This window comes from Capsella rubella, unplaced genomic scaffold, assembly GCF_000375325.1.
Source record: "Capsella rubella cultivar Monte Gargano unplaced genomic scaffold, Caprub1_0 scaffold_6, whole genome shotgun sequence".
NCBI classification, from domain to species: Eukaryota; Viridiplantae; Streptophyta; class Magnoliopsida; order Brassicales; family Brassicaceae; genus Capsella; species Capsella rubella.
In genome coordinates, this window is record NW_006238918.1 from 8,351,710 (window position 1) to 8,379,100 (window position 27,391).

The following is a 27,391-nucleotide window of genomic DNA, read 5'->3' on the forward strand; positions in this document are numbered from 1 at the left end:
GATATAGATTTAATACTGAAATAAGGGAAAGTGATAATAAAAGTTTTAAGTTTTATTTCTATTTCTCATAATGATTTCTGAATTTTATTTATTATTAAATCTTATTTGTAAAGAGGTCGATCTATACACCTCATATATGTTTCCAAATTCCAACTATAAGTCTTTTTACATCAACAAATCTCTCAATATGAATCAGATCCCATTTATTAATCATTTCAGATGAATCAGATCTCATCATTTCAACAACTATTCTTTTAAATGCAACAAGTGTCTAACTCTTGTGATAGTTGAATACATTGCTTAGGCTTAGGAAAATATCTCCTCAGTCAACTACTGTTTTGTTTGTATAACCCTCAAGTCTCGGCTACACAAACTAAACCAACTTATTAGTCAAAACAACCGTTGGAGAGAACGTTGGTTCTGATATGTTTTGAATACAAATCAGAGTAACCATTGATTTGATTCATTATTTCTCATGTCAAGTACGCTTTTATTACAAACACTCTCTTAACAAAAAACCAAACTGGAGTAGACACATTGGTAAGTGTAATGGAATGGAAAGCATTCGACACCAGTTTAGAGCTTGGAAGCGGCTGGGATGTCTAGAAACCAAACCAGCTCCTCTTCAGCGGAAACGGAACCAGCAGGTGGTACGTTCCCAGTCTTCTTCAGAGCTGCCTGCACGGCGTCGGCTTTCCCAGAACCGCAAACGACTAGAGCTATATGTGCAGAGGAGTTGATGACCGGGAATGTGAAGGTGATTCTTTCGGGTGGCGGTTTTGGAGAGTCGGTGATTGAAACTACCCATTTCTTGTTCTCGTTGCAGAGACCATGTCCTGGGAATAAGGATGCTACGTGGCCATCAGGTCCCATACCGAGAAGCATGACATCAAATTTGGGGAAGCCGGTTGTTTCAGATGTCCGGAGGATATTGGTCTTGACTAAATGTTTGAGACAGGTCTCGTAATCATCCGCTGCAGCCTCGGCAGAGAGTGAATCATTGATTGCATATACGTTTCCAGGTGGAATTGAAACCTGAAGAGAAACAATTAGATTGTGACGAAATTTTAGCTGACTCTTATTAGTTCATTCAAAAAAGTATTTCTAATCCTTGTTTCAGTCAATTTAAATGTTCGCATAAAATTTCAGTATCATAAGTTCTATGATTCTATTTGTTAATATCTCAACCTGGTGTACTGGAGCTATACACACTGAGTTTCAACCACTATATATTGATCCCTCATTTATCGAAAAAGAATCGAAGATGACTATACGAGTTACGAAAATGTTTCAAGAAACTTCAGTGATCATGTGAGACCAATACAGAGAATGTTCAATACCTTGGATAGAAAACCATCATAAGCTAGCTTGTAGTTGCTGTCTTCGTGATCCTTGGGAACAACCCTCTCGTCAACCCAGAAGAAATGCCACCTCGCCCAGTCGATCGAATCAACGAAAGGAGGTTCTACTAATTTCCTGAAAATATTTGAGAAACAGTTACATGAACATATGTCAAAACGTGAAAAGCTAAGGTTCTTGATCAGCCGTAGCTACTAAAGAAGAGAATAGAAACTAAGAGATTTGCTAAACAAACCAAGAAAAGTCATACATACATTATCTTCAACACCAATACTGATGATAAACACCAAATCCAAACAATCATTAGGAACATTAGGTTAACCAATTGAACATTCATAGTAGTATCCATGAGACTGAGATCAATCAGAACCTAGTTAATTCGAATTCCATCCACAAGCCCTAATTCAAATCCAAATTGGCAGATGCTAAACCCTAAATCCAAATCCAAATCCAAATCATTTCACTAGTAAAATCTGAAAGATAACAAAACACACCGGAGCGATTTGATGAGAGAGCCACCGGAGACAACGACAGTGAAAGCGCCTCTCTCTTTACAAAACTTATCGGAGAGATCAGCTGTGAATTTGGCCAAATCAACCGCCAAATTCTCCTCCTGATTATAAGTCTCTACTCTCTGCTTCTGCTCCGTCGTAGCCATGCTTCTCACCTCCAGTACCTTTCGCCGAGTGTTAAATAATCTCCGGCTAGATCCAGTTCCGATCGATGAAACAGAGAACGATTCGAAACGAGACGCGGTAGAAGAAACAGAGCAAGTGAGATGGTTCCTGGAGAAGGAAGTGGGAAGAGAATAATTTGAACGGAGGTTGGTGGGCGATGAGAATAGAATCGAGCGGAGGGAACAAGACGAAGAAGCCATTGAAAACAAAATAAAGTTCGCGACTTTATAGTGAAAGTGAGCAACTTTGACTTCGTGGATTAATATGAGCCTTCTCCGACCAAAGCTAGTTTTAGACTAATCATGTTTTAGTTTAATGTTTACAAACCAATGTCTTCTTATTTTTATTCGAAAACATACAAAGAGAACATAGAGAAGTGTACAAATGTTTAAATGTAGTAGCTGGTTTGGTTTTGTATTCGAAATAGAAGTTACAAATATATAGAAAGAACACAACTTCAATGTTCTTTAGGGATCTTAGACGCAGCAGCTTGGTCAAGAAACCATATGGCTTCTACGTCAGCTGTGAGCCAAGCTGAAGGCAAATCGAAATTATCTTGGAAAACCTTAGCGACCGCATCAGCCTGAGCCTCATCACATACGGCCATGAGATTGTAAGAAGCGCAGTTAATGACAGGTAGAGTGAAGGTGATTCTCTTCGGTGGCGGTTTTGGTGAATCGGTTATATAAGTAACCAAGTTTGCCTTGTCTTTGATCTGATAATGTCCCGGGAACAAAGACGCCATGTGACCGTCTGGACCCATTCCTAGGAGTTGGAGGTCGAACTGTGGGAAGCCAGAGGATTTGTATGTGCGTATGATGTTTCGGTTCACTAGTCTTTTGAGGCATTCCTCGTAGAGTAACGCGGCACCTTTGGCATCACCAAGGGCTGCACAGTCTTGGTCTATTGCATATATGTTCGCAACTGGAATCGGTACCTATATTTCATAAAATTCGTCTCAAGGCATCGATATAAATAGTTTTGATATAACTTGAAGAAAAATAATAAGGACCTTAGAGAGGAAACCATCAAAGGCGAGTTTGTAGTTGCTGTCCTTATGGTCCAACGGGACAACTCTCTCGTCCACCCAAAAGATGTGCCACTTTGACCATTCGATGCTTTCTTGGTACACTGGTTTCAACAATTCACTGCAAAAGTTTGACTAGTTAACATTGGATTTTTTAAACTTCTTTAAAATATGATCATGTTATAAATTAATTCAAGATTCAAAGATTTGGTGATCAAGAAAAGAAAAAGAATTAAAGAGTTTCTTAGATATGTATACCTGAGCCAAGAGATGAGGTCACCACCGGAGAGAACAAGTGTGAAATAGCCTCTCTCCTTGCAGAACTTGGCGGAGAGGTTAGCCGTGTACTTGGCCATAGCCTCCGATAGTTCTTTCTTTGATGGGAACACGATCTTCTTCCTCTCCTTTTTCCCTACAACAGATGCCATCATAGTTCTTCTCCGTAAAGAGAGAATCTGATCGATGGGATGTAATATTTAAAGAAGAAGAAGAAGATGAATAAAGTGGTGTTGACTGTTAATGATGTGGTGGTCAACGTGCAATTAGGATAAACGTGTATTGATTTTTTTTTTTTTTTTTTAATTACATGTATTAATGATTGACTTATTTCATACTTTTACAGCATTAATACTTATTTTATAAATTATTATAATGAATTTAATTAAGAATAAACTATTATCGCTTTAATGAGATTTGTGGATTTTGTTATTTTGCTTTAAAACTTTTAGATTTGTCATTTTTAAACATGTAAAAAGATAATTTTATACATTATGTTTAGATTTTCTTGGTTTTATGTTTTATAATTTAATCTTTGTTATTAAGTATATATGTATTTTATAAAACAATCATAAATGTATAGTTTTTAAGTGGCCAAAAATAGCAAATTTTTAAAACCATTTATCAAATAATAAACCCAAGAGATTTTGGGGACAAAATTGGCAATTTCGGCAATAATCTCTATTATAGTTAATTAGTTATGATTAGTTTTACGTTATAATTTTTGATAATTGTTTTCATAAATAACTTATCATGTTTGAGGTTTTATCCGGTTGTAAATTTGTGTAATAAACTGGTTTTTGAAACAAGTATATTGTCTGTTAGTTTTATTAAGATCTTAAAATGAGTTTGGAAAGCTTCCGATTATTTGAACATTACTCATACTAAAAATAAAATAAAAAACACCATGATTTACATTGGTTTTATTTTCTAGAATTAATGTACTTACTATAATAATTAATGATTGCATTGCATGATATAATATAGTCGTTATTATTTTTTTTTCTTGAATAATTAAGAGGTTCTGAGGTTAAACCCGTATAACGATTTTTAGGTTTTGCATGGTGATATAACTATGTACATGTTACCCGTTTCAAGTGTTGCTGCAACGCAAGTTAATTAAGGCTTCTTCACACGTTCCTCAACTGATGAATCTTCGACTTCGTACTATACATTTTTCAACATATATTTATGTAATCCTTACTCTACATAACATGGTTCACTGTATTTAATTATGCATAAACCGCAAGTTAATATCGCATCAAAACATATGATTTATATATATATATATATATATATATATATAAATAGTATACCTTATATATTTGATATCTCACTATACATACTATCGATCGAGGAGGATGGAAATGAAATGAATGAAATCAAATAGTATGTATAGTGTATCTCACTATATACACTATACATACTATTTGATATCTCACTATACACACCAAACCAAACCAAAATTGCTGCAAGAGTATTTCAAACAAACACCTAGCTAGCTAACTACCAAATTACATAATATGTAAGCTTAGCTGTCCAGAATCGTCGTTGGAACGTCGACATTGTTTAATTAATTTAAGAGAACAATTATTATTCTAAACAATTTCAGTAGTATTCATCTATATTTAATTTAGTACAATACTCTCTTTGTTAACTTAATTTTTAGTACATTCTACGCATAACTTGCTTGCTTCCACATAATTCGACACTGGACAGAAACGTGATTCTTGGTATATGTATATACATATATAATAGTAATCTTAGGCAGGAAAAATTAGATTATACTTTTTTTGAAGTCTTCTTATTTTATGGTATATCATTTGTTTCTTTGAAAAAAATTCTCAATGAATAAATTTATCTCGACCCAACACGCATGAACATATCAGTAGTTCAGAACAATGAACGACTCTAGCTAGCCTTAATCCTATTTAAAAACTAAATCAGTAGTTTAATGACTACGACAGAAGATATATACTTTGAGCAGAAACTACCAGTCTTTTGAAGAATGGTCTCTCTTTTCTTAATGGTTCAACAACCATATTTAAAAATCTCATTCTACTTTTTTTTTCTCTTTTTGGCTCATACTTGAAAAATTTGAGCAAAATCCATCTCACTTGAGCATATACCTAAATATTTTATCTTTTGGTATCTTATTTTCTATTATAAGTTAAGAGTTTTAGTTTAAGATTTAGTGATTGTTTAAGGTTGGAGATTCGAAAACAGGTTTAATTTATTTTCTGTTGTTATGTCATTGTGTTAGTTCGATATGAACTATGGAATACAATAATGATTGTTTGTGTATCTTCGAGATTTTTGCATCCACATGAGAATGATAGTAACAATTTGGTTATCATCACCTACTCATATTTGGAAGATCCTATTTGTTTTGTTCGTTCGTCCTCGGCATAATATATGCAACTATTGTTATTATTATAGCCCATATATAGTCATAGCTCGCACACAACTACAAGAAACACATTTGGTACGCAAAATGCATTAGCCGGTTATTTAATTAACATTAACACAATGCAGCTTAAAGACTAAGAACATGAAGAAAAAAAACACCATTATTAATGTGTTTGATGAGGTCTCTAGAGCTCGGAGGCAGCTGCTTGGTCAAGGTACCAAACATTTTCGACTTGTGCACTAAGATGAGCAGAAGGCAAAGAGAAGTTGTTATGCTTCATGATCTCAGCCACGGATTTGGCCGGTGCTTTGTCACAAATGGCCATAAGATTGTACAAAGCAGAGTTGATGACAGGTAAAGTGAATGTGATTCTCTTCGGTGGTGGTTTTGGAGAGTCGGTAATATGAGTGACCCATTTCTGCTTCTCATTGATCTGAGGATGGTTCGGGAAGAGAGACGCCATGTGGCCATCAGGACCCATCCCTAGAAGTTGTAGATCAAACTCAGGGTATCCTGTCTTTTTGGATATTGGGATTATCTTTTCCTTCACCAGATTCTTTAAACAATCCTCGTAGAGCGCCGCGCAGTGCTCAGCGTTACCATCAGCCGCGGAGTGCTTGTCGATCGCGTAGATGTTCTTATCCGGAATTGGAACCTAAGATGTTATATACCAAAAAAAAACATGAGATTAGGTAATGAATATGCAAATAATTATATGTTGTGAAACCTTTGAGAGGAAGCCATCCATGGCGAGTTTGTAGTTGCTGTCTGGATCTTCCCATGCACAAACCCTCTCATCAACCCAAAAGACATGCCACTTTGACCATTCGATCGAATCAATGTAAGGAGGCTGCACCAACTTGCTGTAACGTTAATATTTTTTGATTAATTGAAACCATCAAACACGTACATATGGATTCTTTGTTTTTTCGATCTTTTTTAAAGAAGAAAAATAAAAGGAGAGTGAGATTTTAGAGACCAGAGCCAATCGATAAGGTCACCTCCGGAGAGAACAACAGTGAAAAGACCTTTCTCCTTGATGAACTTTGCGGAGAGCTTGGCAGTGTACTCAGCCATTGCTTCCGACAATTCATTCTTTGTCGGAAACACAATCATCTTTCTCTGCGCCATTGTTGCCTTAAAAGATTTGAATGTGATGGATGAGTTCAAAGAAAGAAGAATGTGGATATGGATATGGTTGAGTGGTGCTACAAGTGTTGTGGGGGTTTCTTGCTTTTTATAGTGAAAGAGACTGCGTCAATAAAGGAAGCCTCGTGACTTATATTAGCAATTTAAATTAGGTAGAGAGGATTAAAGACTTAGGAGAGACACGTGATTTTATGTTCATCTAATTGTGTTTTTCTTTTTCACTAGTGACTTTAAATCAGTAAAATATATATGATGAGTAGCTAACAATAACAACAAAAATCCAAACAATGTTCTCTTAAACACATGTAACACGAGTGTAACTAAAATTGCTATAAGAAAAAGTGGTTACAACATATGAAAAGCTTGACTCATATGTAAAGCTTGTCCTAACCACTTACTTCAATATCTCTCTACCATACTTTTTTTTATCCCTACGAACCTCCGCGTTCTTGGTTACACTCACTTTACATGTTAGAGAACATCTTTGTTTTACACTATGTGCATGCAAGAGAAAAATTCATCCTCATCGATTTGTATTAACCTTAGTTGAAGTTAAAACAATCTCTTAGTACGCTACAGAATCTTGAGAATGATTGAAGAAACCACAACTTCTTCGCTTGTTCGCTCTTTGAAACTGTTTGGAACTCTTGTGTCATCATCACTCGCCTCTCTTTTGACGATGCCCCAGAGAATTGGTGTGAGGTTCTCACCTGATTTTCCTATAGGGCTCGTCATCTCCTGTCTAGTATGGAACTACAACAGATACATAGGATAGGAGACAACTACTCACAGTTTGTAGACATATTGACTCTATCATAGAAAACAAAGCATCATATTTTCTAGACACTTGCCTTCAACTATGCTATAAAGACTTGGTTTCACTATATCTCATACTATGTTCCTTACCGCTAGCTAAAGAACATTTATCGCCTTTGTATCCACAACATATTATCATAATAACGAAATCTGAAAGCTGAGGATAAAAATATCAGACCAACACCATACCAATTCCTATAATAATATATAATATGTTTTCCTTTTTTTTGTTTTTGTTTTTGGTTCCTCTGAAAGCAAAATGCTCAAATAATGATTTACAAAGGAAATAAATACCTACTTGACTTCACTTCCACTTCAGTCTCCAAGGTCACTGATTGACGACGTCATTTTGGATGTTTCTTGAAACTCGAATTCACATGTTAGAAGACTTTACATTATGATATGTCACCTAGGTCTCGAGCTGGAGCTTCGTACGGTCACACCATGCAAGAACTTAGCGTAACCCAAGAAGCTCAGCTTTCCATCTGAACTCCTGATCCAATCCTTGAGCAGAGGATACGCAGTCGGTCCCAGGCTCATCTCCTGCTTTAAATCACGCACCAATAAAGAAAAATGTTTAAGAACTTAAGAAAGTGATGGTGCTTATACAAGCTCATAGACATTAAAAATAGGACTCCGTACCCCTGCAAGTTCTTGGACAGAGATGATTCGGTTTCCTTCATGTTCAAAGTGCTCAAACGCTGAAGTTGCAACATGTTCCCATTCTTCTAGAGCCTCCAGTTGGTAAACACTGACTGCAGCCGCACAGAACTCGTCAAAGTCGAGTTTCTTTTGCGCCAGCGGTTGCATCTTCATATTAAGGAAAAAAAGGTAAGAACATAGCTAGGATTCAAAGCATAGTGCTACACTTGTAAGAGTATGAAAATCAATACAGAAACATCAATCTCAATGACGGGACAACATTGTGGCATCATTATAATGACTCCAGCATGCTCTAAAAATCTAAAACCAATGATAATGGTCTGCTGCTACAACTACAGACACAATGGCAAATAAAGTGAAACTCAAATTTAAATTGAGGAATTGTGATGAAAACAGAGACAACTAAAGCTCAACGAGTCACAATTTTTTCTCACAATTTCTCATTCTAGAGGCAATCTACAATCGTTTTTGACTAGCACCACCAGAAAACCATATCATGCATTCATCATTGGTTCACCCATAAACTTCAAAAGTAAAGATAAAATATATAGCAAGAGTTGTGTTACCGTGTTTAAAATGTCAGGAAGCCTTGATTCCATCATTGCATCAGTAGCATATCTTGTTAAAGCCTGCAGTTACACTCAAAACGATTTATAATTGATACGCATAAGTTTACTTTTCTTTTATAAATCAATATCCTATTTGCAAACTGTTTAGTATTCCTTCATCCATACAAGCTAGAGAGAACTTTGGAGGGTTTATTGGTTTTCAAATGAGGAAAAGCTTTAATTTTTGTTTAAGGGCTTTTGCTGAAGGAAACCTTTTGGTGTTTTAGTTTGATTTGTTTCTTACTGTGATTCTAAGCTCTAAAATATTTCCATTCAGAAAATGGGATCTCAAGATAAATTAGGGATATAGACCAGATAAAACAGATTCACAAATAAAAGACCGACGAAAAATGCTATAGCTATATCAGGAAAAGACACTGACCGTGGCGAAACAGTTAAGATTTAGGCCTCCGTCTTTAGGGTCCAGGAGCATGAACTGTGCCTTAAGGAATACAAGTTCTTCATCGGGTATAGCTTTGGAGAGAGCCTATTTAAAAGAAGTAATGAAAAAACCGATAAAGATAAGAACACAGACAGCCATAAGAAATGATGTTATCGAATGAATGTGTATCAGGGAATTATTCACTGAGTCCTCAAAAAAGATGACTAACATACTGTTTGAAGCATTAATAATCTGACAGTTTTGATGAGTAGATCAGTTATGTATAAGTAGAAAGAGAAAAGAGCAATGTGCTCGATTATAATATGAGGGTATCAAATACTTACCTTAAGTGCTGCTCGTCTGAAAGGTGAGGCACGGATATAGGACCTTACCAACTTGTAGACCGAGAAATCAAGAAGTAAACCAGGGTTTTCATCACGTAACCACGGATGAGCTGCAAAACATATCATAAGAACATATAGTATTACCGCTCATGAACAGGAAAGAAACACTCAGTTAACTCATAATACGTAAAGCCATATTCTTGTTTCTTTTTCAAGATTAGTGTCCCTTATTTAACCCCACAAAAAAAAAAGAACTTACCAAGAGCTTGAGCAGCTGTCATTCGTTTCCTATGGTCCTTGTTAAGAAGCCTTTTCACGAAGTCTCTGGCAGTAGGAGATATTGAAGGCCATGGCATATCCTCAAAATTAGGGTTAGCTCTAAGCACACATCGGAATATTGCAGATTCAGTTCTTCCATAGAATGGTCTGCTTCCACAGAGTAGTATGTAACTTATGACACCGATGCTCCACATATCCGCTTCAGTACTGTAAGACCTATGGAGTACTTCGGGTGCAACATAGTATGCACTTCCAACAACATCATTGAGACGCTGATCTGCAAATGTAACAGATTAACAAAAGAAGATAAAAAATGTAAATGTGAGCGTCAACGTGTACATATGAGATACATATGAGATTTGCAAGACTAATATCTAATAATGCCTAGGAGACAAGAATAACAGTTGTGGTAATGAGATCAAATATCAAATTGCAGTAAAACTCATTAGAAAACTTTAATGTCAAAGCTTCTAACAAGAAAGGAGAACAAAGAAATAGATCATTACCGTATCTAATGAAATCAGACAAGCCAAAATCTATGACCTTGAGTATTGCATCCTCGTTTCTGCTGGTGAAGAGAAAATTCTGGAAAACAAAATTTTTACCACATGTTCAAGCAACCGTAAAATAGCAACGAAGACATAATAGATGACATTAACTGAAATATCAGAAACTTATAAAAGCAGATTGTGTACCTCCGGCTTCAGATCACGGTGCACAACACCTTGAAGATGAAAAAATGCTGTCGCAGACAAAATCTGCACAAGAATACGTTTGGCATCGACTTCAGGGTATCGTCCACCTCTGCAACAACATACAAGAAAATAATACAAGGTTGGAACCCAAATCTCCTTCAAAGCTTACTAGCCGTAGTAGGCCGAAATTAAAGCACTCATATAAAAGTAAGACTAAGAAAGGTAAGTTATGATCTACCTCGCCAAAATTCTATCCAATAGCTCTCCACCTTCGCATAACCTAGAAGCATATAAGAGGGAAAGATTGAATATCCAAAGTCGACTCATTTAATAAACTAGTAAATCTTTAGTCTGATTGCTAGATATCAAATTATTGGCCAACCACTTAAAAGATGTAACATTTACTTAAAACTCCATGATGAAACTTCCAAATCCAAACACAACGAGATGATTAAGAAAAAACCATATAGAGTAAACTACTTACTCCATAACAACAAAGACGTTATCAGCATCTTCATATACATCATAGAACTTAACCATTTGCCTATGCCCGGATAAAGCTTTCAGCAATTTCACTTCTCGACGAACATCTTCAATAGACAAAGCCGATGTCATCTGAAAACAAAAGCAATACCAATTCAAGAACTAGCTAAAGAACCTAGCTTTATCATTCTGCATTTCATCAATTTGGGAATCTTGTACTCAAAAGCTTATAGAGATTCTGAAACAGTGATTATGTTGTGAACAGTAACAACAAGAGTCCCTACATATTCGAATTGTTAGGTATCACATTGTCACAATTACACAAACCTTAGCTTTAGAGATGATTTTGACGGCAACGGTTTGGTTCTTCATCTTCCCTTTCTTGGCCTTAGCCCAACAAGTATGACCAAAATGCCCTCGCCCTACCTCCTTCCCTAACTCATACTTCCCTTCAAAGTTCTTCCCAAACCCGAAATTCTTATCAAGCCTCTCTCCGCCGCCTCCGCCGCTGTCACCACCGCGATCCACCACGTCTTCGCTATCCTCCGGGATCGGCTCATCCCTAGGCTGCGGGGGAGCGCCACGTCGCCGTCTCAAAGCCGCCATAATAGGTTTAGCAGGCGACGGCGGAGGAAACGGCCATTTGAACTTCCTTCCCGGAGTTCTCGCCGGTGATGGAGCTACTCCCGCCGGCAAAGGACTCTGAAAAGGGCTAATGTTGTAAGAGTTGTTGACTTCGGTAGCACCAGAAGCAGCCGGAGACTGAGGAGGAATCGCACCATGCCGGTGATTCTCCGTCGATTGAGAAGGTTGATTCGAAACCTCGCCGTTTCCGGCGGGGATCTCGTCGTCCTTGACGGCGGAGATGTTCCGGCTGAAACAAATACCCATGGACCGTTAGATGTTGAGCTCAAATTGACTGATCGGTCGGAGTCAAAGCATCGGACGGTGACGAGACGAAGTTTGAACAGCAAAAAAAAAAAAGAAAAAGAAAAAATGTTTTTAATAAGAAAAAGAAAATGAAGATTTCAATTTTGTTTTTCTTTTGGGAAATAAATAGAGAAAAACATGAAAAAAGAGCTCAGAGATTTAAAGCCAAAAAAAAAAAAAAGAGAGAGAGAGAGAGAGAGAGAGAGAGAAGAGCGCGTAGTGGCATTTAGTCACTTTATTTTTAATTGTGTGTTCAATTTTTATTTAATGACACTTCCTTATGTGTAATGATGTGATTTGTTGAATTGAAAAGTAACGGCAGTTTTTTTTTTTTTTTTGGAATAAAATCTAGCTAGGATTTTGAAAATGATAGTATTTTTTTTCTTTTTGTCATTTTTGAAAATGATAGTATTTTTTGCCTAAATGGGGTGAAAAATAATTGACTTGTAATAGAACATTTTCTTCTTCATTTGGTTATTTTTCTTATGAATTTGTGTGAGATTTTTTTTTAAAAACTTTTATGTTCATATGTTGACACAACTTTTCTTTTGTAATTGAATAAATAAATATTGACTGGTTGGTATTTCTTTTATTCAGCAATTTTTGAAAAAATTGATTTTAGTTTTCGCTCGTTTTTTCAATAGAAAACGTATCGTGCAAGGTAAGAAACTTATAAGGTAACGTTGTTTAGTAAAAAAGAAAACTTAAAAACAAAATGATTCCCACGTTATTTAAATTAAGAAAAGTTACTTTTAAGTTGGTTATAACTTACCGTTATATGTTTAGTAATATAAAACGTAGCGTGCAAGGTAAGAAACTATAAGGCGGCAATGTTTAATAAAAACATATGTATTGTACTTCTAAGATAATAATTAAAAAGATTTACGCATCATTTAAATTATAATCTAGTTATGTACCCGTTAATTTTGTTGTAAAAAAAAGAAAAACGTTTAACTTTGGTCTCTTATTAGCTCTTTTTAAAACATCTAATCACTATATTAAATTAAGATAACCAAAATATTATAGAATCAATAGTATGTTTGTAAATATACATAGATTTTAATATCTACACACATTTTTGAAAAAAAAAAAAAATATATATATATATATATATATATTCTTACTACAGAAAATATTAAAGAATATAATTATACCTAAAATTAAGTATTAGAAAACATAAGTGTGAGGATGTTGGTAAAACTTTTCGACTTAAAGTTGCTTTGATGCGATAAATTAACTATGGTATTAGTAATAAAGGTATTTTCTTTTTTTTTTTAATTTGTTTTGTTTTATATTGGTTGAATGTAGGTAATTGATATGTGAACCATAAAGAGTATGTCTTATATTTTATCATATGCATATTTTTCAATTTTAACATGTTTGTAATGTTTGCAAAAGACCTTTCTTTGTGGTCAACCTTATGTACAAAAACAAATCCCGGATACCCAACTACCTAACAAATTATTCAACAATTTTTGTTTTTGTTTTTCTTTTCTTTTTTCTTAAATAAAGACTTCAAAATACTAATAAATCTCATTATTTATAAAATAAGTATTATTAATTTGTATAAATTTTGTGAAGGATTTGACTATGATCTGTCACCATATGCATGAGAAACGCGAAAACGAGTTAATACGTTCACCTACTGCTCCTTCCACCGTCACGCACTGACAAAGACAACAAATTGTCACTTTTTTACATCTTTTGATATTAACCGGTTTAAACCGTCTTCATACAAAATTGGTAACCCAAATCTCATTTTTAACATCTCACCGGTATGGTCAAATTGTTTTCAGGACTATTGGATAAGCTTAACCATAGTGGTTATCGCATCACTAACCAGAATTTGACGCCTTCTTCTTAGTACGAGAATCAATGTTTCTTAACCGCACGGTCCGATCCGGTTTGGTCGTTGACTTGTGTCGCAAGAAATATCGCACGTTGCGTCTCTGCTGCTCGTTACTTTTTTTCGTATCTTGACCGGACCTAATTAGCCGACCATGGTCTCATTCAGTTTGACATTTTCATTTCTATACTTGGTTTCTCCTTTTATTTTCAACCTTTGTCTACGTTTATATATAACATAAAGTCCCAAATTTGAAAAAGTTCTTCCAGTTACACAGGAGGACTAGGTCAAGTTTATAATCTATAGTTTTCTTTTCAACATGATTTGTTGAATTATATTTTTATTACTAACAAAAAAAAAAGTCAACTAAAGCTTTTATATACGTACACTGTGCCTAGTTTCTGTTGTGTGTTCATGTTCACATTTGAGTGTATTTTTGTCAATATCAAATCAAACAAAACCAAACCGATTCAGTCAATCAAATTCAATATATAAAGTTGTGTAGGGTTTCATGAGTATAGTATCAAAACATGTTGGCCCTCTTGTTTAGAAGTAGATAGTCTTGCAAGTGCCGTTGCATATCATAGAAACGAACTAGATTCAGACAGAGAGACAAAACACTGAATATAAATCATACCAAACAGAACTGCATAAAGATTCAGACAGAGAGAAAAAAAAAAAAAAAGTTTAGTTTTTCCAAAAGGGGTCTTAAAATATGTATGATCCACAAAGATAACCAGAGAGATGTTTCCAAGATATGAAAAAAAACAAACAGATCAGTTTGGTTCTAAATTAATAGAAGAAAGGAGAAAGATTAGCCTAAGTTACTGATTAGTTCAAATATAACCGAGGGCAGGCTGTTGAACAACATAATCTTTGTATTTGAATAGAACTCTTTCATCAGAGTGCGATAGCTTTTTAGTTTATATCAGAGCGGTGTGGCCTCACTGGCGTCTTTGATGGGCTTACCCTTCACACACACATAGACAAAAAGCAAATATGAGTTTCAAAGTGATCAATGACGACTGTTATTAACCTTTATCTTTTATTTTCTAGTAAGCTCACCTTATTGGGAGCCCTCCCAAGACAATACCACTGCAGTTAAGAGCAGATAATGCACTCTCTGCCTGATAAACACACGCAAAGATTCATACACATATAAATAATGTTCATAGATATATACACATGTATGGAAGTAGGCTATTAGATAGACACTCACCAGCTTAAATTCGACGAAAGCAATGCGGGTTTGGTGGTAAGAGTCTCCAAGCAGGCTCAAATGTTGAATCTTAAAGGGGAAAAAAAAACAAAAGATGATGGTGTTACATGAGAAAACAGAACAAACTGTGTTTCAAACCAAATCTATACCTCCCCACAAGCTGTTTTAAAGAAATCTTCCATTTCCGTTCGAGTGACCTGCATTTTTTTAAAAGATGATAAAAGTTTAATTAGTACTTGATGCAGCAGCAAATAGGTACTGAGTGTAGCAGAGGATTTGAAAAAAAATGAACATATATAATAAGTTACCATCTTGTCAATGTTAGTACAATAAACAGTCCTTCCACACTTCTCTCGCTCTTCCTCAGACTAGAATAAAAAAACAATGTTTAGAGTTGAGAGATCGAATCAGAGTTATCTATATAGTCAAGCTTAAGATTGGTTTAGAAATGATTATATTATATCAACATACCCTTGGAAGGAAGTACGGGTTAACAGGCGCGATAGCTGTTTTCGAGATAAGTACCCTAATAGCATGAGAACCGAACATAGTACCCGATTTTCGTAAAGCAGACCTAGCTCCCTCTGAGAACATTACTTCACTGATTAATAAACAAAACAAAGAACATTTCAACTCATCATAAGGAAATTTGCAGTACCTGAATTAGTAAACTCAATGAAGGCGAATCGGAGAATAGACTTATGGTCACCACATATACGGCAATCAACAACCTTTAAACCCAAAAATTGGCACACACACACACAAAAAGTTATAAGAATTGAGTGAACACCAAGAAAGATACTGGTTACAGAGATCATTAAGTAAGTACCTGGCCACAAGAAGAAAAGAGACTTGCAAGCTGCTCCTCAGTAACCTACAAGAAGATAAAGAGAGGTTTTGTTATGTATATCAGGGTTCCTCGTGAGAAAATGCTTTCTTGAGACCATAGTTCTCTGTGTTTATACTTGTTGATCGATGTCTGAAACATATACAGTTCTCTTGATTACATCTTCATTCTGACCAAAGTTTGTTCTTCTGTTCGTCCATCGTCTCCCTTGGTTAAAGTTCATTCTCTGTGTTTATTGACAAGACTTAGAGACCAAGCATTTACCACACAAACAAATCAAGGAGCAATCAATATGCACATAGCTAGGTTCAAAGCTTCCAAGCACTACTCAATACCGAGACATCGTAAATGAGAAATAACTAACATGCAAAAAGAGTCATAATAACAATTTTGATTGAACATTTCATGAAACATAACGAATCCAACACAAAGAGATCATAACACAGAGTAAATAGTATAGATGAAATATAAATACCCTTGTAGTGAAACGGACATTTTCCTCAATAGAAATAACTTGCATTGGGAAATTGTTAGCAAACCATAATCTATTTCTTAAGAACTCAGAGTGGTACAGAGCAATTAACGAAGGAACAAATTCCTTAGCCAATGGATTCAAATGACTCTTGGGATTCACTTCACTGGTTCTTTGGACCGATTCGTTTGCGAGATTTGGAGTTTCAACAGAGGTACTGGACTTAAGTTTCTGATCATCAGGACATGGTGATTTTGTGTCTTCTAATGAAGCTGTGTTGTTGTTTGAATTCTGATCAGAGGAGTCCATTGTCACACCAGCATTTTCAACAATAGACATGATAACCAAAAGATGAATCTTCGGATGATAACAAGATTTATCAGAAACAACTCAAGATTTAAGGAACATGATTATACTTTTTATAGCTAAACAATACTTTCTAGTCAAGATTTTTATTTCACTTTGACATTAGTCATTTGTCAATAGTCAAGAAAATAAGCATGAAATTAATACAATAAATTATTTTTATTTATACTTTATAGATTTCTTTGTATCAATACACTTTCTTCATTTTTCTTTCCTACTTTTAAAGTGATTTGATTAATAGGATTCTGATATTGTTTCTCTATCTTATTAATTTATTATATTTACTTTTCATATTTTGTTTTGGCAACATATTTTGCGTTTTTTCCTCTTTCTTTTTCTTTTTTGATAAATTTCTTCTATATTTTTCTGAATAATTTTGTTATTTTTAGACATTGATTTCTTCTAGATTATTTATTTCTTCTTTATCGAGTTAAAACATCTATTGTACTAGAAATAAATTTAATATAAAAAAAAAGAAAGAATAAAAAAATCAGTCAGAACCGGTTCGGTTAAGTGTCACTCAGCCAAAGACCAGATATCCTCAAAACGGCGGCGTTTAACATTTCGCCAGTAAGGGCAGAAATCAAGATTCCGTGCAAAAAGCTCCGGTGGTTCTTCACCCACCGCCGAATGTTCTTCCGGCGCACCGAACAGCCATCTGGACCGACTCTATTTCGAGATCTGCTTCGTCCTGTGAGAGTATAAGTCTAAAAGCTACTTCTGGTATTACCATCACTCTCTCTCTCTCTCTCTCTCTCTGTATCCTCTTCGTATTTGAATCGTATTGACTAGATTCTTCTTCATTACTTGCATCGTTCTCTCTTTCATGGTTTCGAACTAGTTCGACCTCTGTTATCCTATTCCCTTAAAATGTCTCATAGGTTTTGTGTTTCAATTTTGATTTTTGGATTTGAAATATTACTCGGAACTGTTCTTTGTGCGATTTGTTCTGTGTACCAGGATTTGCTTTAGACATATATCATAGTATCTCCTCTGTAATTGTTCAATCTTTCAATCTTGTTCGTGTTACATTCTCTTGTTTATGAGAGGAATGAAACTCTTACCATTTTGAGGTAATTAGTAGTCATCTCTTTTGTTTCTTGTTTTCAACAGCAAAGGTGAATTTCGAAAACCAACAATGGGAATCATTGAAAACGGAACAATCTCGGGTAATTTGCCGAGCAAGGAGGCGTTTGTGGTGCACTATCCTGGCTACCCTTCATCTATTTCCCGAGCTCTGGACACTCTTGGGGGAATCCAAGGGATCACTGCTGTAAGATTTCTCATTTGCCTAACACATTTTTGTTTACCAATTTGTTTATTTTCCCTGTTGTGATGCTGAGATCGTCCATTTAACTTCGCTTGGTCTATTCCAAGATTTTAGCAAGATTGGTCACGGAAGTGGTGTTTTAGTTGTACATTTCAAAAATGTTCTACAAGAAATTAGTATCAAATTTGTATACAAGTGCTGTAGGATTTAATCACTTTGAGTTTTCTGTAGGCAAGAGAATCAACGTCAAACAAGCTTGAGCTGCATTTCCGCCCTGAAGACCCTTATGCACATCCTGCCTGGGGTGAACAACGTCCTTGTAATGGGTTTCTATTAAAAATTTCTAAGGAGGATGTTAAGAAAGATTCTCTTCCTGAAAGTGAACCTGTTCTTGCGACTAGCGATGCATGCTTACCAGAAGCTTCCCCAGCTCTTTCTGCTGATATTGTAGCTCGTGTCTCTGAGTCATATTGCTTCGATGGTAAGAACCTAGTTCACCAATTTCTGGGGTCTTGTGCATCTAAGCTTCTCTTATATAGTGAGCGTTGTCTTATAATTGTCCATTATATTGAGTTTTCTTTTACTCTTATTCATGTGGGTAATGTGAAGGCATGGCTGACTACCAGCATGTGATTCCTATTCACGCGGGTATTGCACAACAAAAGAAACGAAAATGGATGGAGGTGAAGTCGCTTGCAGGTGATTTGTCTCTATTTATTTGGTAGCAAATCCTCTGGTGTGGTAACATAAATCCTCTCTGATATCATGCAGGAAACAATGATCTAATGGGAATGGCTGATGAAGACGTAATGATGTTATTGCCACAGTTCTTTGCACCGAAAGATAGGCCAGACAATTTGGTGTAAGATTACAAATTTTTTCCAAGCGAAGTTATCTGTTTTCATCTGAATCTTAGTTAGGAACATCCGATAATTATTTCATAGGATGTCTAATCCGAAGAGATTTAGTAATAGGCAAACGATGAAGGAGAACTTAGTTGATTAAAGTGTTTTAAGTTCTATTATTAGTTCCGCTTACATTGTTTACTCTCAGGCTGAGACTTCCAGTAACATCACCAAAAAAGAAAGAGGAGGAACCAACTCAGACTCTTTATGAGGTAAGAGAAGAAATAAAACCATTTTGACGTTTCTGGATAAATTATCTTGCCACAGTTCTTTGCACCCAAAGATACGATAAATTATTTTGTCTTATGCAACTAATAGACTGGTTGCAAATTCTTAATTACTATAATGGTAAGCTTTGAGACTTTGTTGACGGATTGCCTTTCTTAGCCAGGCCTGATTTTGGATTTTGGGTGCTTTTAGTATTTTACATTATAGCTTTTAGTTTGGAAATGTTTTTTTTCTAAAGCCTGCCATTGCAGAGTCAAATAATCTGAAGCCTTTAAAAGCTCGCAGTTTCACACATTCAAAACACCAGGGCATGGCTATTCTGTTTATTTTGATTGTTGAAGATTCTATGACAGTTAACTTGTGGTTGCTAGTTCTCCATTTGCTCATTGATTTGCTGATGATGCAGATGGATATTGGTCCAGTATTTGCAATTGATTTCGGTGTGAAAGATATCCTTTTCGCCGTTTTACTTATCTTCAAAATCTTATTATTGCTGAGTATGAAACCATGTTTTTTTGATGATCTTTTTTGCCATTTTTGATATCTTTGATCGGTCCTTAGCATCCATACAGATCCCAAAGATATTAAACTGGGAAGACGTAATTGTTCCCAGCTCCGACCAATGGAAATGGCAGACGGCAGTGTCTGCATTGTTTGAAGAGCGACCTGTGTGGACCAGGGATTCTATAGTCCAGCGACTACTTGATAAAGGTCTTAAATGCACACATCATATGCTAAACAGGTGAACAGAGTTTATGTGTTTCTTATGTGTATTAGTTTTCTTAGTACTGCAATAACCAACATTTTGGATTATTCTCTGCAGGTTTCTTCTTAGGGCTGCATATTATTTCTCAGGTGGTCCATTTCTTAGGTTCTGGATTAGAAGAGGCTATGATCCACGGAAAGATCCTGAGTCTCGTGTGTGAGTTCTATATCTATAAAATTCATTCATAATTAAAATGTTTGGTCTGTGACTTAGTAACGTAATTCTATCTCTACAAATTCATCCAGTTTGCATATGTATGTCAAAAGCGCTTCGCCTCTATCTCTTTGTGTATATATTTTTTCAGATTCCAGAGGATGGAATTCAGGGTTCCACCTGAATTGCGGGGTTACTGTGATGCCAACGCAACTAATAAGTAAGCTTTTCCTATTTCCTTGTAAACTCAAATATTGACTACTCAAGATTGTCAATTTGCTAATATGTGTCGGCCGAGAAATACCCGAAAACATTATAACATTTCTTTGCAAGTATTTATCCATGGTGTACTGTAGGAGAATATTATATATTTGGAAAGAATAGGAAGTGACTCCATATTCTCTAGAATCAACAGTTCACATTTGTGTGGAAGAACTTGTAGTTGTAGGGTTATTTTATTCAGAGTCTGTGTAGTAATATATCTGGTCTTTACACTTTTCAGCCATTTTTCGAGAGTATCAATCTAAATATTCTCTTTTAACAATTCTAAGGGAACTTATCATGAACTTAGCATATGATATATGGAGAAATTGCAACAGGATGTTTGGACTCATTTTATGTGAAAAGGTCCAATTATAAGCTGATTTTTCTTTCCTGTTTATTTGTGTCAGGTCAAAGCCAAGCTGGGATGATATCTGTGCGTTTAAAGTATTTCCTTTCAAATGCCAAACATTTCTACAGCTATTTGAACTTCATGACGAGTACATTCAACGAGAGATAAGAAAGCCTCCTAAGCAGACTACTTGTAATGTGAGTTCTCAGCTAAGCTTTCATCCATGAAAGTAGATACCAATAAAATCGGTCTCTGTCGCACTGTGTTAAAAATGACCGGTAGATATGAGATGTTTCTCCATTCTGAAAAAGTTACAGATTGAACCTTTATATGCACTTGCAATATTGCCACTAGCAAAACCCGCCTCACCAATCATACACAAAGTTATGTAACAGTATCTTTGACCGGCCCTGGGAGATTGTTTTATTTGAGGTCTTGGTTATCTGATTTGTCTTTTGTTGCCAGTATAAAACAGGATGGTTCTCAGAAGCGCTGCTTGATAATTTGAGACTCCGTGTAGCTGTGAGGTTTGTATCTGTCTTTCCCGAGCCAGGTTTCGAAGATGTATTTAAATCCATTCAAGAAGAGTTTGAGAGGTCAGAAAAGACACGAATTCAGAAAGATGCACTGAAACCATTTCATCGAAATCATCAGGAAACAACTAAAGGTAAGATCAACAAAGAAATTGCAGTTTTTATCTCTACGTGTTTTAGGCAGTCAAGTTGGTGATCGTTGACATGCATTGAGCGAAGTTCTTCTGTTTAAATGGCCTCAAAACTGTGTTAAAGCACAGTGAAGTTGACTGATATAAACTTGTTGGAAACAGAGTTTGTAAGTATATATTAGGGGGACCAATCACATACACCAAAATCAAAATGAGGCAGGCATGATCATGCCACATATCTCGTGCTATTTTTATCACCGTGCGTCATTAAACACATTCTCTGTAAACCAAAAAAAGTGGATTTACAGATCTTGATGTTATACATACTCCACAGATATGAAAAAGCATAAAGACACAAACCAAGAGAAAGATGGTGATGTAAATACGGATGAAGATGCTGATGACATTGATGATGAATACGAGGAACTTGATGTGGTAACCATGCTTATGATATTTTTCGTATTTACTTCACCCATTAGTTATTATCCAAAGACCATTTCATCGTTTCTCTGTTAGTCTGTTACTCTAATGTATTCTTTTGCAGGCTGCAAATGATGATGAGATATCAATTAGTTCTCATGGCTGTATCCTTCAAAGCATAACTTTCATAACATATGCACTGGTTTTGTAATTAGAGCTTCATCTGGTTTGCTTTTTAAGTTTTTTTCTTAAACAATGATAAGATGGTGACATGGAGAACAACTCCAAAACCTATCTACAAGGTTTGTTCGATAGGTTTCCAAGCAGCGGCGCTGGTGATGGAAGCGATGGAGAGTATCCGATTTATGACACTTTGGATGATGATGATGATGATGACGACGAGGAGTGAAGAACTTTGCATATACAGTAATGTGTATTTGCATTGTAATTACAAACCTAGGTGTGTGTAGCTAAGTGTAAAGAGATAGCAACATAAGGGTGGAGAATTGTAATTTCAAAACGTAAGATCCATTGTGCAATTAATGAGAATCTAGAAAAAAAAAATTAAAGGGTCGTAAAGTTAAAATATAAAAAGATAAGATTCATTTGTGCAATTAAATAGAATCTAGTAATATTAAAGATTAGATATGCGAATAAACGTCACAAATCTCATCCTCTTATAAAAACTGTTATTATTATTTATACCCTCTCTGAATCTTGAGTATGAGGATGAGCCACGATTCGAGTTTGAGTTGAGTTCGTTAGGGGCATTTTGGTCAATTGATATGTTCGTTGGCCCATCTCCGCCGCACAAACCACTCGTTAACCGCCGCAGCAACAACCACCGTCCTCGTAACGCGACCGTCACCTCCGCCATACCTGATCTGTTTCTCGCGGCGGTTTCTCTTCTCTTCCTCTGGTCATCTCCTAAACCTTTGCTATCTCTTCCTCCTAACAGATTCTCTTTCCCTCTAAATCCTCGCCGTCGATCGACCGCTATGTCTCGCCGATCTCCTCCTCCTCCGTCGCAACGCTTTGCGAATCCTCAATCTCTCTCCGATTGGCTCGAATCGAGGTTACCGTCTGACTCATTCGCCGCTTGGGGAGTCAAACCTGGAACCAAAAACGTTCATAACCTCTGGCTTGAGCTCTCCGACGGCGAAACTTCTCTCGCCGATTCGACTCCTCCGGTACGAACCGTCAACGTCGTCACCGTTAGAGTAATCGGGAAAAACGGACGGATTCTAGTGGAGTCTCATCAGGAGTTATCCGATGGGAGTATCCGAGAGAGGTTTCGTCCTTTATCGGAGAAGATGAAGCCTGAAGAATCTCCCGATGAAGCTGTAATTCGCGCCGTAAAAGAAGAGCTCGGATCTTTCTTCAATGGCAACGACGTTGGACAGAGGACTAGGATTCTCCCCGGGAGTTACAGCAGAAGAGTAGAGGAGAGGAACTCGTTGTCGTATCCTGGATTACCGGCGCATTACGCTCTACACTCGGTGGACGCGACGGTGGAGGGATTACCGGAGGAAGATTTCACTACGGAGGAGAAGGAGTACGGCGGTGGAGACTCGACGGAAGATTCGGTGGAGACACGCGCCGCCGGGAAAGCTGTAACGGTGAAGCGGCATTACTGGAAATGGGTTAGTCCTGATTCGATTCGACCTTAAAAGAACTCTATACAGCTTTCACTGTTTTATCAATCTAGAAATTGAAGAATCAAGAGCTTATGTAGAGATATATATATATACACATAAATACAGATTTATATATTCATAGAATCTTCTTCTTCTTCTTCTTCTTCTTCGTTTGGCTTTGTTTGTGCAAATGGCTATGTGGTTCTCAGTTGTTTTTTTCAGAAGTTTTGATATCACTGTTACATCTTTTCTTTATTGATTATAAAAAGTTTGATACATGATCACTAAATTGGAGTTTCATTCATGGATACACATTATAGGGAAATTGTAAATTAGACATTAAGAGTGTTGTGTTGTGTTCGTCTGATTTTAGATTTAGCTTATCTGTGACTCCATTGTCTTCCCATCTTGTATGAATCACTTAAGACCCTGTGAACTTGGTTATCCGATGATCATCATCCCATGAGGTTACTCATTTGTGTATCCACTCTTTTGACCATTGGTTAAATCACCTAATTGGCTGAAAGCTGTTAATCCATAGATTTGGTCTTCTTTAATTTCATTATTTTGTGCTAGGATTTGTTTAGTAGGGTTTGTCTATCTTATCAACTCTTCTTGCAAGTTACACAAATACAATCCAAAGGTATGTAATTTACATATCTAAGTAGAGATCCTAACTAAACTCAACAACAAGCTCAGAAAGCTGTATGTACACATGAAAGTGTTCACCAAATCTAACACTCACTACGTACGTGGAATTAGTATACAAAGACAACACCTGTATCGGAGAAAACAAAATCCCCCCTAAGTTGATACAAAATTGAACTGTATCATTAATATATCAATTTGTTGGATCACTGAGGAGCCTGTGTGGATTGGACTTGACGAACAAATTGCCCTTTGATTCGTGGTCGTTGCTCTGCCAATTTCTTCCGGCTCTCATATCGGACCTGTAAGGTAGTTCAAAAGTCTGTTAGTATCATTCTTCTTATCAAAGCCGTTATGAGTTTATTCTGTGTAATGAAACATCAAAGTTAGTTTTACCTTTTTCTCAAAACATCTATCCTTGCGCTTCATCCGGAATTTGGTTAAAGCGGCTTCCCGTTGAAGAGATTGCTGAAGTTTCCCGACTGACGATGAATATCCATCCTCGTTCTTCTTCTCAATAAGCTGATCAATGTGATTGCCTATTGCACTATGTTCGGTTGCAGAAGAGACGTGTCTTCTCTCCTCTAAGTCCATGGAACCATCCCGCTCTTGCAAACCCTCGGGTTTACCGTTGAATGGGTGAAACATGGAACTGTATTCATGCGGGCTGACGGAACTAGGGCTTGGTGAGAGTGAAGCAGGAGCCATTGCAGATGCATACGCTGTGTTAGGACCCCTGAACTGTTTATTATTGATGGGCATTGGTGTCGGGTAAGAGCTCTGTCCAGGCCAAGAATTCATTTGATTGCTAAACGGTGGACCCGGTGAATCATCTCCAGTGTAAAAGCCGGCATCGTTTCTTCTTGGAGCATTTGGAAGCGGTTCAGATGAATTGTATTGGTTGATTAGCACAGTACTATCATCGTGACTTGCCGCAACATTCTTTCTTTGATCAGGAACCACCGGAGAGGCCGAACATTGAGTCTGCAGTGGCCTATGCACGTATCTGCAACAAGAACATAGCAATTAGCACACACGATCAATAGAAGAACAAGTTCCTATTGAAAGATTGACAGAAAGATGGAATCAGAAACTAGACTACTAACTTTTTTTTGGTGAATGAAACTAGACTACTAACCGTGAGAAAGCCGAGGCACTAGAAGGATGAAGAGAGGGTCGGTCTCCAGAAGATTGGTTCTCTGAAACATTAGGTCGTCTCAGAGAGAGATCAAGCTCTATCCGAGATTCGTATTGGGCCACACTTTCTTCTTTGTTACGTTGTCCAGTTCTTCTAAACGATGCTCCCATGAAGTCAATGGCTTCTTTCGATGCGTCTGTAGAGTTGACATAAACATGAAGGTGAATTAATATTCTGATGAAACTTTTGAAGAGTCAGATGTCTTGCTAGCTCACAAAATAGATGAAAGCTCGCTTACTCTGCATCTCATTCACTAGAACCCGTGTCTCCCTAAACTGAGACTTTGCGCACTCCATCTGTAATGAGTCTCTGGCGTTGACCTCCACGTCTGCGCTCTCGCCTTCCATCTCAGGTCTTGTACACGAGCTCTACAAGCACAAAGATTAACTAATAGTTTAGAAACAAACACCAAGGAACATAACCAAATTCACATATGGAGAATCCAACCATTGAACAGCAAACTAACCTGGGCATCACCACCATTCCCAACAACAGGATGCTCATCTCGCTTTCCGTTTGAATTGTTTGCAGACGCACCCTCGGCTTTCTGTTGTCCAACACTCTCATCCATTGGAAAGCTATCAGGGGCGAGTGACTGTGAAGATGATCAAAACAAAACAAAAAAACAAAGAAAACAAATCTGAGAACTCAATTATCTTTTGAAGACAACGAAATTTCCCAGAACTTATATAAGAACGGGTTTAAGTTGTGAGATGGCTCAGGACACACAAGCTCAAAACAAAAAAAAAGAAGATGGATATGAAACATACAGTTTGTCTTCTCCAAACATGTTGCCAAAGATTTCTCAGCTCATTCCTCCTCAACGGCTTAACAAGATAATCCGCCGCACCTCTCAACATACACTTATACACAGTATTCACCGAATCCTGTGTCGACATCACTGAAAACAACAATATACGAAATAACACAATAAGCTCGAAAATCATCTCAAAACAATGGATTTGAAAAGGAAGAAACAAAAGTTGTAAAATGTAACCGTACTTATAACAGGAATGTTCTTGCAAATATCATGCTCCATGATAAGTGTAAGAAGAGCATATCCAGATATTGAAGGCAGATCAACTTCTGTTAATATCAAATCAACACTCTCAGGCTTCCCTTTTAACATCTCCCAAGCCTTTAAGCCATCAGGTACAGCAGCAACTGAGATAATACACAAAACACACAAAAAAACCACATTAAATTAAACCTCTCGAGCTTTGTTGTAGAAACCAAGATCGTACAAAAAGACTCAAAACACTGAACAACATCTATGTTTCTTGGTTGTGTCCGAAACCAAACCAAAAACATCAGATTTCAAAACCGAAACAAAAAAAAATCGTTGACTTTCTAAATATAACTCCGAGATTGTAACATTTCCAAAGCATAAAATTAGAAGTTTCACACCATTATCAGCTCAAAATCGAATTCCAAATCCTCATTCACTGATCTCTCAGGGCAAAGAAACCAGAAACTGACCTCTGTAACTACATTTCCTGAGAAGAGCAGAGATAATCTGTCTTGTAGAATCATCAGCTTCAACGAGCAAAACTCTCAACGCGATTTTAGGAAGAAACCTCTCCCACTTAACCAAACCATCACCGCCTACGGCGTCTCTCTTCCTCATCTTCCGCCGCGATAACTTTCCTCCGCCGGCTTCAGCTGCTGCTTTCTCCACCGTCACTTCAACTACTTCCTCGCTGCTACTCATCACCACCAGAGAAAACAACTTCGCTTATTTTAAAAAAAAAAAACCTAAATCGTTCCGTCGATTGAAGAAGCTAGCTCTCTCAAGAGATGAGAGAAGAAACAGTTACAAAACAAATCAAAAATATTTTGTGAGTGGGAGAGAGAGAGATAAAGAGAGGAACAAATTAAAATTAAAAAAAAAACAATTATATTTGTGGAGAAAATGAAAATATCTAGAGAAAATCTAGCGAATCTTTCAACGGCTGAGATTTAAATCGGGTGGTGAACCGACCATGATCTAACGGTGAAGGGATTCAGGAAAAAATATCTAGTAGCGTTGGCTGACGTGGCC

The 27,391-nt window shown here is 36.6% G+C and overlaps 8 protein-coding genes across 8 annotated transcripts; 2 read left to right on the top strand and 6 right to left on the bottom strand.

Moving 5' to 3' along the window:
• Positions 1 to 365: 365 nt before the first annotated feature.
• LOC17882486 (probable 6-phosphogluconolactonase 5, chloroplastic) lies at positions 366 to 2,310 on the bottom strand. The gene is made up of 3 exons (XM_006289292.2): positions 1,854 to 2,310; positions 1,341 to 1,476; positions 366 to 1,035 (listed from the first exon to the last, which is right to left on the bottom strand). Exons 1-3 carry the CDS (start codon positions 2,234 to 2,236, stop codon positions 577 to 579), a joined length of 978 nt encoding a protein of 325 aa, XP_006289354.1. The 5' UTR covers positions 2,237 to 2,310; the 3' UTR covers positions 366 to 576.
• Positions 2,311 to 2,410: 100 nt separating this feature from the next.
• Positions 2,411 to 3,554, bottom strand: LOC17882132 (probable 6-phosphogluconolactonase 4). The gene is made up of 3 exons (XM_006289150.2): positions 3,322 to 3,554; positions 3,049 to 3,184; positions 2,411 to 2,973 (listed from the first exon to the last, which is right to left on the bottom strand). Exons 1-3 carry the CDS (start codon positions 3,492 to 3,494, stop codon positions 2,494 to 2,496), a joined length of 789 nt encoding a protein of 262 aa, XP_006289212.1. The 5' UTR covers positions 3,495 to 3,554; the 3' UTR covers positions 2,411 to 2,493.
• A 2,197-nt stretch (positions 3,555 to 5,751) lies between these two features.
• LOC17884272 (probable 6-phosphogluconolactonase 3) lies at positions 5,752 to 6,989 on the bottom strand. Its single transcript, XM_006288459.2, has 3 exons — positions 6,729 to 6,989; positions 6,477 to 6,612; positions 5,752 to 6,404 (listed from the first exon to the last, which is right to left on the bottom strand). Exons 1-3 carry the CDS (start codon positions 6,878 to 6,880, stop codon positions 5,934 to 5,936), a joined length of 759 nt encoding a protein of 252 aa, XP_006288521.1. The 5' UTR covers positions 6,881 to 6,989; the 3' UTR covers positions 5,752 to 5,933.
• An 876-nt stretch (positions 6,990 to 7,865) lies between these two features.
• On the bottom strand, positions 7,866 to 12,202 carry LOC17884525 (CDPK-related kinase 4). The gene is made up of 11 exons (XM_006286417.2): positions 11,496 to 12,202; positions 11,170 to 11,300; positions 10,924 to 10,965; positions 10,686 to 10,794; positions 10,497 to 10,575; positions 9,971 to 10,267; positions 9,712 to 9,821; positions 9,368 to 9,472; positions 8,944 to 9,006; positions 8,357 to 8,524; positions 7,866 to 8,257 (listed from the first exon to the last, which is right to left on the bottom strand). Exons 1-11 carry the CDS (start codon positions 12,057 to 12,059, stop codon positions 8,120 to 8,122), a joined length of 1,806 nt encoding a protein of 601 aa, XP_006286479.1. The 5' UTR covers positions 12,060 to 12,202; the 3' UTR covers positions 7,866 to 8,119.
• A 2,415-nt stretch (positions 12,203 to 14,617) lies between these two features.
• On the bottom strand, positions 14,618 to 16,896 carry LOC17884099 (polyadenylate-binding protein-interacting protein 13). The gene is made up of 10 exons (XM_006286721.2): positions 16,486 to 16,896; positions 16,129 to 16,236; positions 15,993 to 16,037; positions 15,822 to 15,894; positions 15,635 to 15,747; positions 15,472 to 15,531; positions 15,313 to 15,360; positions 15,164 to 15,232; positions 15,010 to 15,071; positions 14,618 to 14,914 (listed from the first exon to the last, which is right to left on the bottom strand). Exons 1-10 carry the CDS (start codon positions 16,819 to 16,821, stop codon positions 14,863 to 14,865), a joined length of 966 nt encoding a protein of 321 aa, XP_006286783.1. The 5' UTR covers positions 16,822 to 16,896; the 3' UTR covers positions 14,618 to 14,862.
• A 512-nt stretch (positions 16,897 to 17,408) lies between these two features.
• On the top strand, positions 17,409 to 22,455 carry LOC17882185 (general transcription factor 3C polypeptide 5). Its single transcript, XM_023781794.1, has 15 exons — positions 17,409 to 17,571; positions 17,962 to 18,121; positions 18,350 to 18,599; positions 18,728 to 18,817; positions 18,890 to 18,980; positions 19,172 to 19,235; positions 19,658 to 19,700; positions 19,822 to 19,993; positions 20,075 to 20,173; positions 20,322 to 20,390; positions 20,842 to 20,980; positions 21,249 to 21,450; positions 21,782 to 21,882; positions 21,992 to 22,031; positions 22,131 to 22,455. The coding sequence occupies exons 2-15, from the start codon at positions 17,987 to 17,989 to the stop codon at positions 22,274 to 22,276; spliced, it is 1,641 nt and encodes a 546-aa protein (XP_023637562.1). The 5' UTR covers positions 17,409 to 17,571; positions 17,962 to 17,986; the 3' UTR covers positions 22,277 to 22,455.
• Positions 22,456 to 22,553: 98 nt separating this feature from the next.
• Positions 22,554 to 23,793, top strand: LOC17884072. Its single transcript, XM_006289133.2, has one exon. It carries the CDS (start codon positions 22,653 to 22,655, stop codon positions 23,535 to 23,537), a length of 885 nt encoding a protein of 294 aa, XP_006289195.1. The 5' UTR covers positions 22,554 to 22,652; the 3' UTR covers positions 23,538 to 23,793.
• Positions 23,794 to 24,104: 311 nt separating this feature from the next.
• Positions 24,105 to 27,189, bottom strand: LOC17881211 (two-component response regulator-like APRR5). The gene is made up of 8 exons (XM_006287332.2): positions 26,830 to 27,189; positions 26,353 to 26,514; positions 26,121 to 26,251; positions 25,817 to 25,945; positions 25,589 to 25,718; positions 25,291 to 25,486; positions 24,549 to 25,158; positions 24,105 to 24,454 (listed from the first exon to the last, which is right to left on the bottom strand). The coding sequence occupies exons 1-8, from the start codon at positions 27,059 to 27,061 to the stop codon at positions 24,359 to 24,361; spliced, it is 1,686 nt and encodes a 561-aa protein (XP_006287394.1). The 5' UTR covers positions 27,062 to 27,189; the 3' UTR covers positions 24,105 to 24,358.
• Between the last annotated feature and the right edge of the window lie 202 nt (positions 27,190 to 27,391).

Coding starts and splice junctions, on each gene's coding strand:
- LOC17882185 (XM_023781794.1), top strand. CDS start 17,987: ATGGGAATCATTGAAAACGGAACAATCTCGGGTAATTTGCCGAGCAAG. Junction 19,236..19,657: donor CAACTCAGACTCTTTATGAG/GTAAGAGAAGAA, acceptor CTGATGATGCAG/ATGGATATTGGTCCAGTATT. Junction 21,451..21,781: donor TCATCAGGAAACAACTAAAG/GTAAGATCAACA, acceptor CATACTCCACAG/ATATGAAAAAGCATAAAGAC.
- LOC17884525 (XM_006286417.2), bottom strand. CDS start 12,059: ATGGGTATTTGTTTCAGCCGGAACATCTCCGCCGTCAAGGACGACGAG. Junction 10,966..11,169: donor AACGTCTTTGTTGTTATGGA/GTAAGTAGTTTA, acceptor ATATGCTTCTAG/GTTATGCGAAGGTGGAGAGC. Junction 8,258..8,356: donor CTGTCCAAGAACTTGCAGGG/GTACGGAGTCCT, acceptor GATTTAAAGCAG/GAGATGAGCCTGGGACCGAC.
- LOC17882486 (XM_006289292.2), bottom strand. CDS start 2,236: ATGGCTTCTTCGTCTTGTTCCCTCCGCTCGATTCTATTCTCATCGCCC. Junction 1,477..1,853: donor TCTCTCATCAAATCGCTCCG/GTGTGTTTTGTT, acceptor AAATATTTTCAG/GAAATTAGTAGAACCTCCTT. Junction 1,036..1,340: donor ATGATGGTTTTCTATCCAAG/GTATTGAACATT, acceptor GTTTCTCTTCAG/GTTTCAATTCCACCTGGAAA.
- LOC17884072 (XM_006289133.2), top strand. CDS start 22,653: ATGTTCGTTGGCCCATCTCCGCCGCACAAACCACTCGTTAACCGCCGC.
- LOC17881211 (XM_006287332.2), bottom strand. CDS start 27,061: ATGAGTAGCAGCGAGGAAGTAGTTGAAGTGACGGTGGAGAAAGCAGCA. Junction 26,515..26,829: donor CAGGAAATGTAGTTACAGAG/GTCAGTTTCTGG, acceptor GTATTATCTCAG/TTGCTGCTGTACCTGATGGC. Junction 26,252..26,352: donor CAAGAACATTCCTGTTATAA/GTACGGTTACAT, acceptor TGTTGTTTTCAG/TGATGTCGACACAGGATTCG.
- LOC17884099 (XM_006286721.2), bottom strand. CDS start 16,821: ATGTCTATTGTTGAAAATGCTGGTGTGACAATGGACTCCTCTGATCAG. Junction 15,233..15,312: donor TTAAAACAGCTTGTGGGGAG/GTATAGATTTGG, acceptor TTCCCCTTTAAG/ATTCAACATTTGAGCCTGCT. Junction 14,915..15,009: donor TTGGGAGGGCTCCCAATAAG/GTGAGCTTACTA, acceptor GTGTGTGTGAAG/GGTAAGCCCATCAAAGACGC.
- LOC17884272 (XM_006288459.2), bottom strand. CDS start 6,880: ATGGCGCAGAGAAAGATGATTGTGTTTCCGACAAAGAATGAATTGTCG. Junction 6,613..6,728: donor GACCTTATCGATTGGCTCTG/GTCTCTAAAATC, acceptor TTAACGTTACAG/CAAGTTGGTGCAGCCTCCTT. Junction 6,405..6,476: donor TGGATGGCTTCCTCTCAAAG/GTTTCACAACAT, acceptor ATAACATCTTAG/GTTCCAATTCCGGATAAGAA.
- LOC17882132 (XM_006289150.2), bottom strand. CDS start 3,494: ATGATGGCATCTGTTGTAGGGAAAAAGGAGAGGAAGAAGATCGTGTTC. Junction 3,185..3,321: donor GACCTCATCTCTTGGCTCAG/GTATACATATCT, acceptor AAACTTTTGCAG/TGAATTGTTGAAACCAGTGT. Junction 2,974..3,048: donor TTGATGGTTTCCTCTCTAAG/GTCCTTATTATT, acceptor TATGAAATATAG/GTACCGATTCCAGTTGCGAA.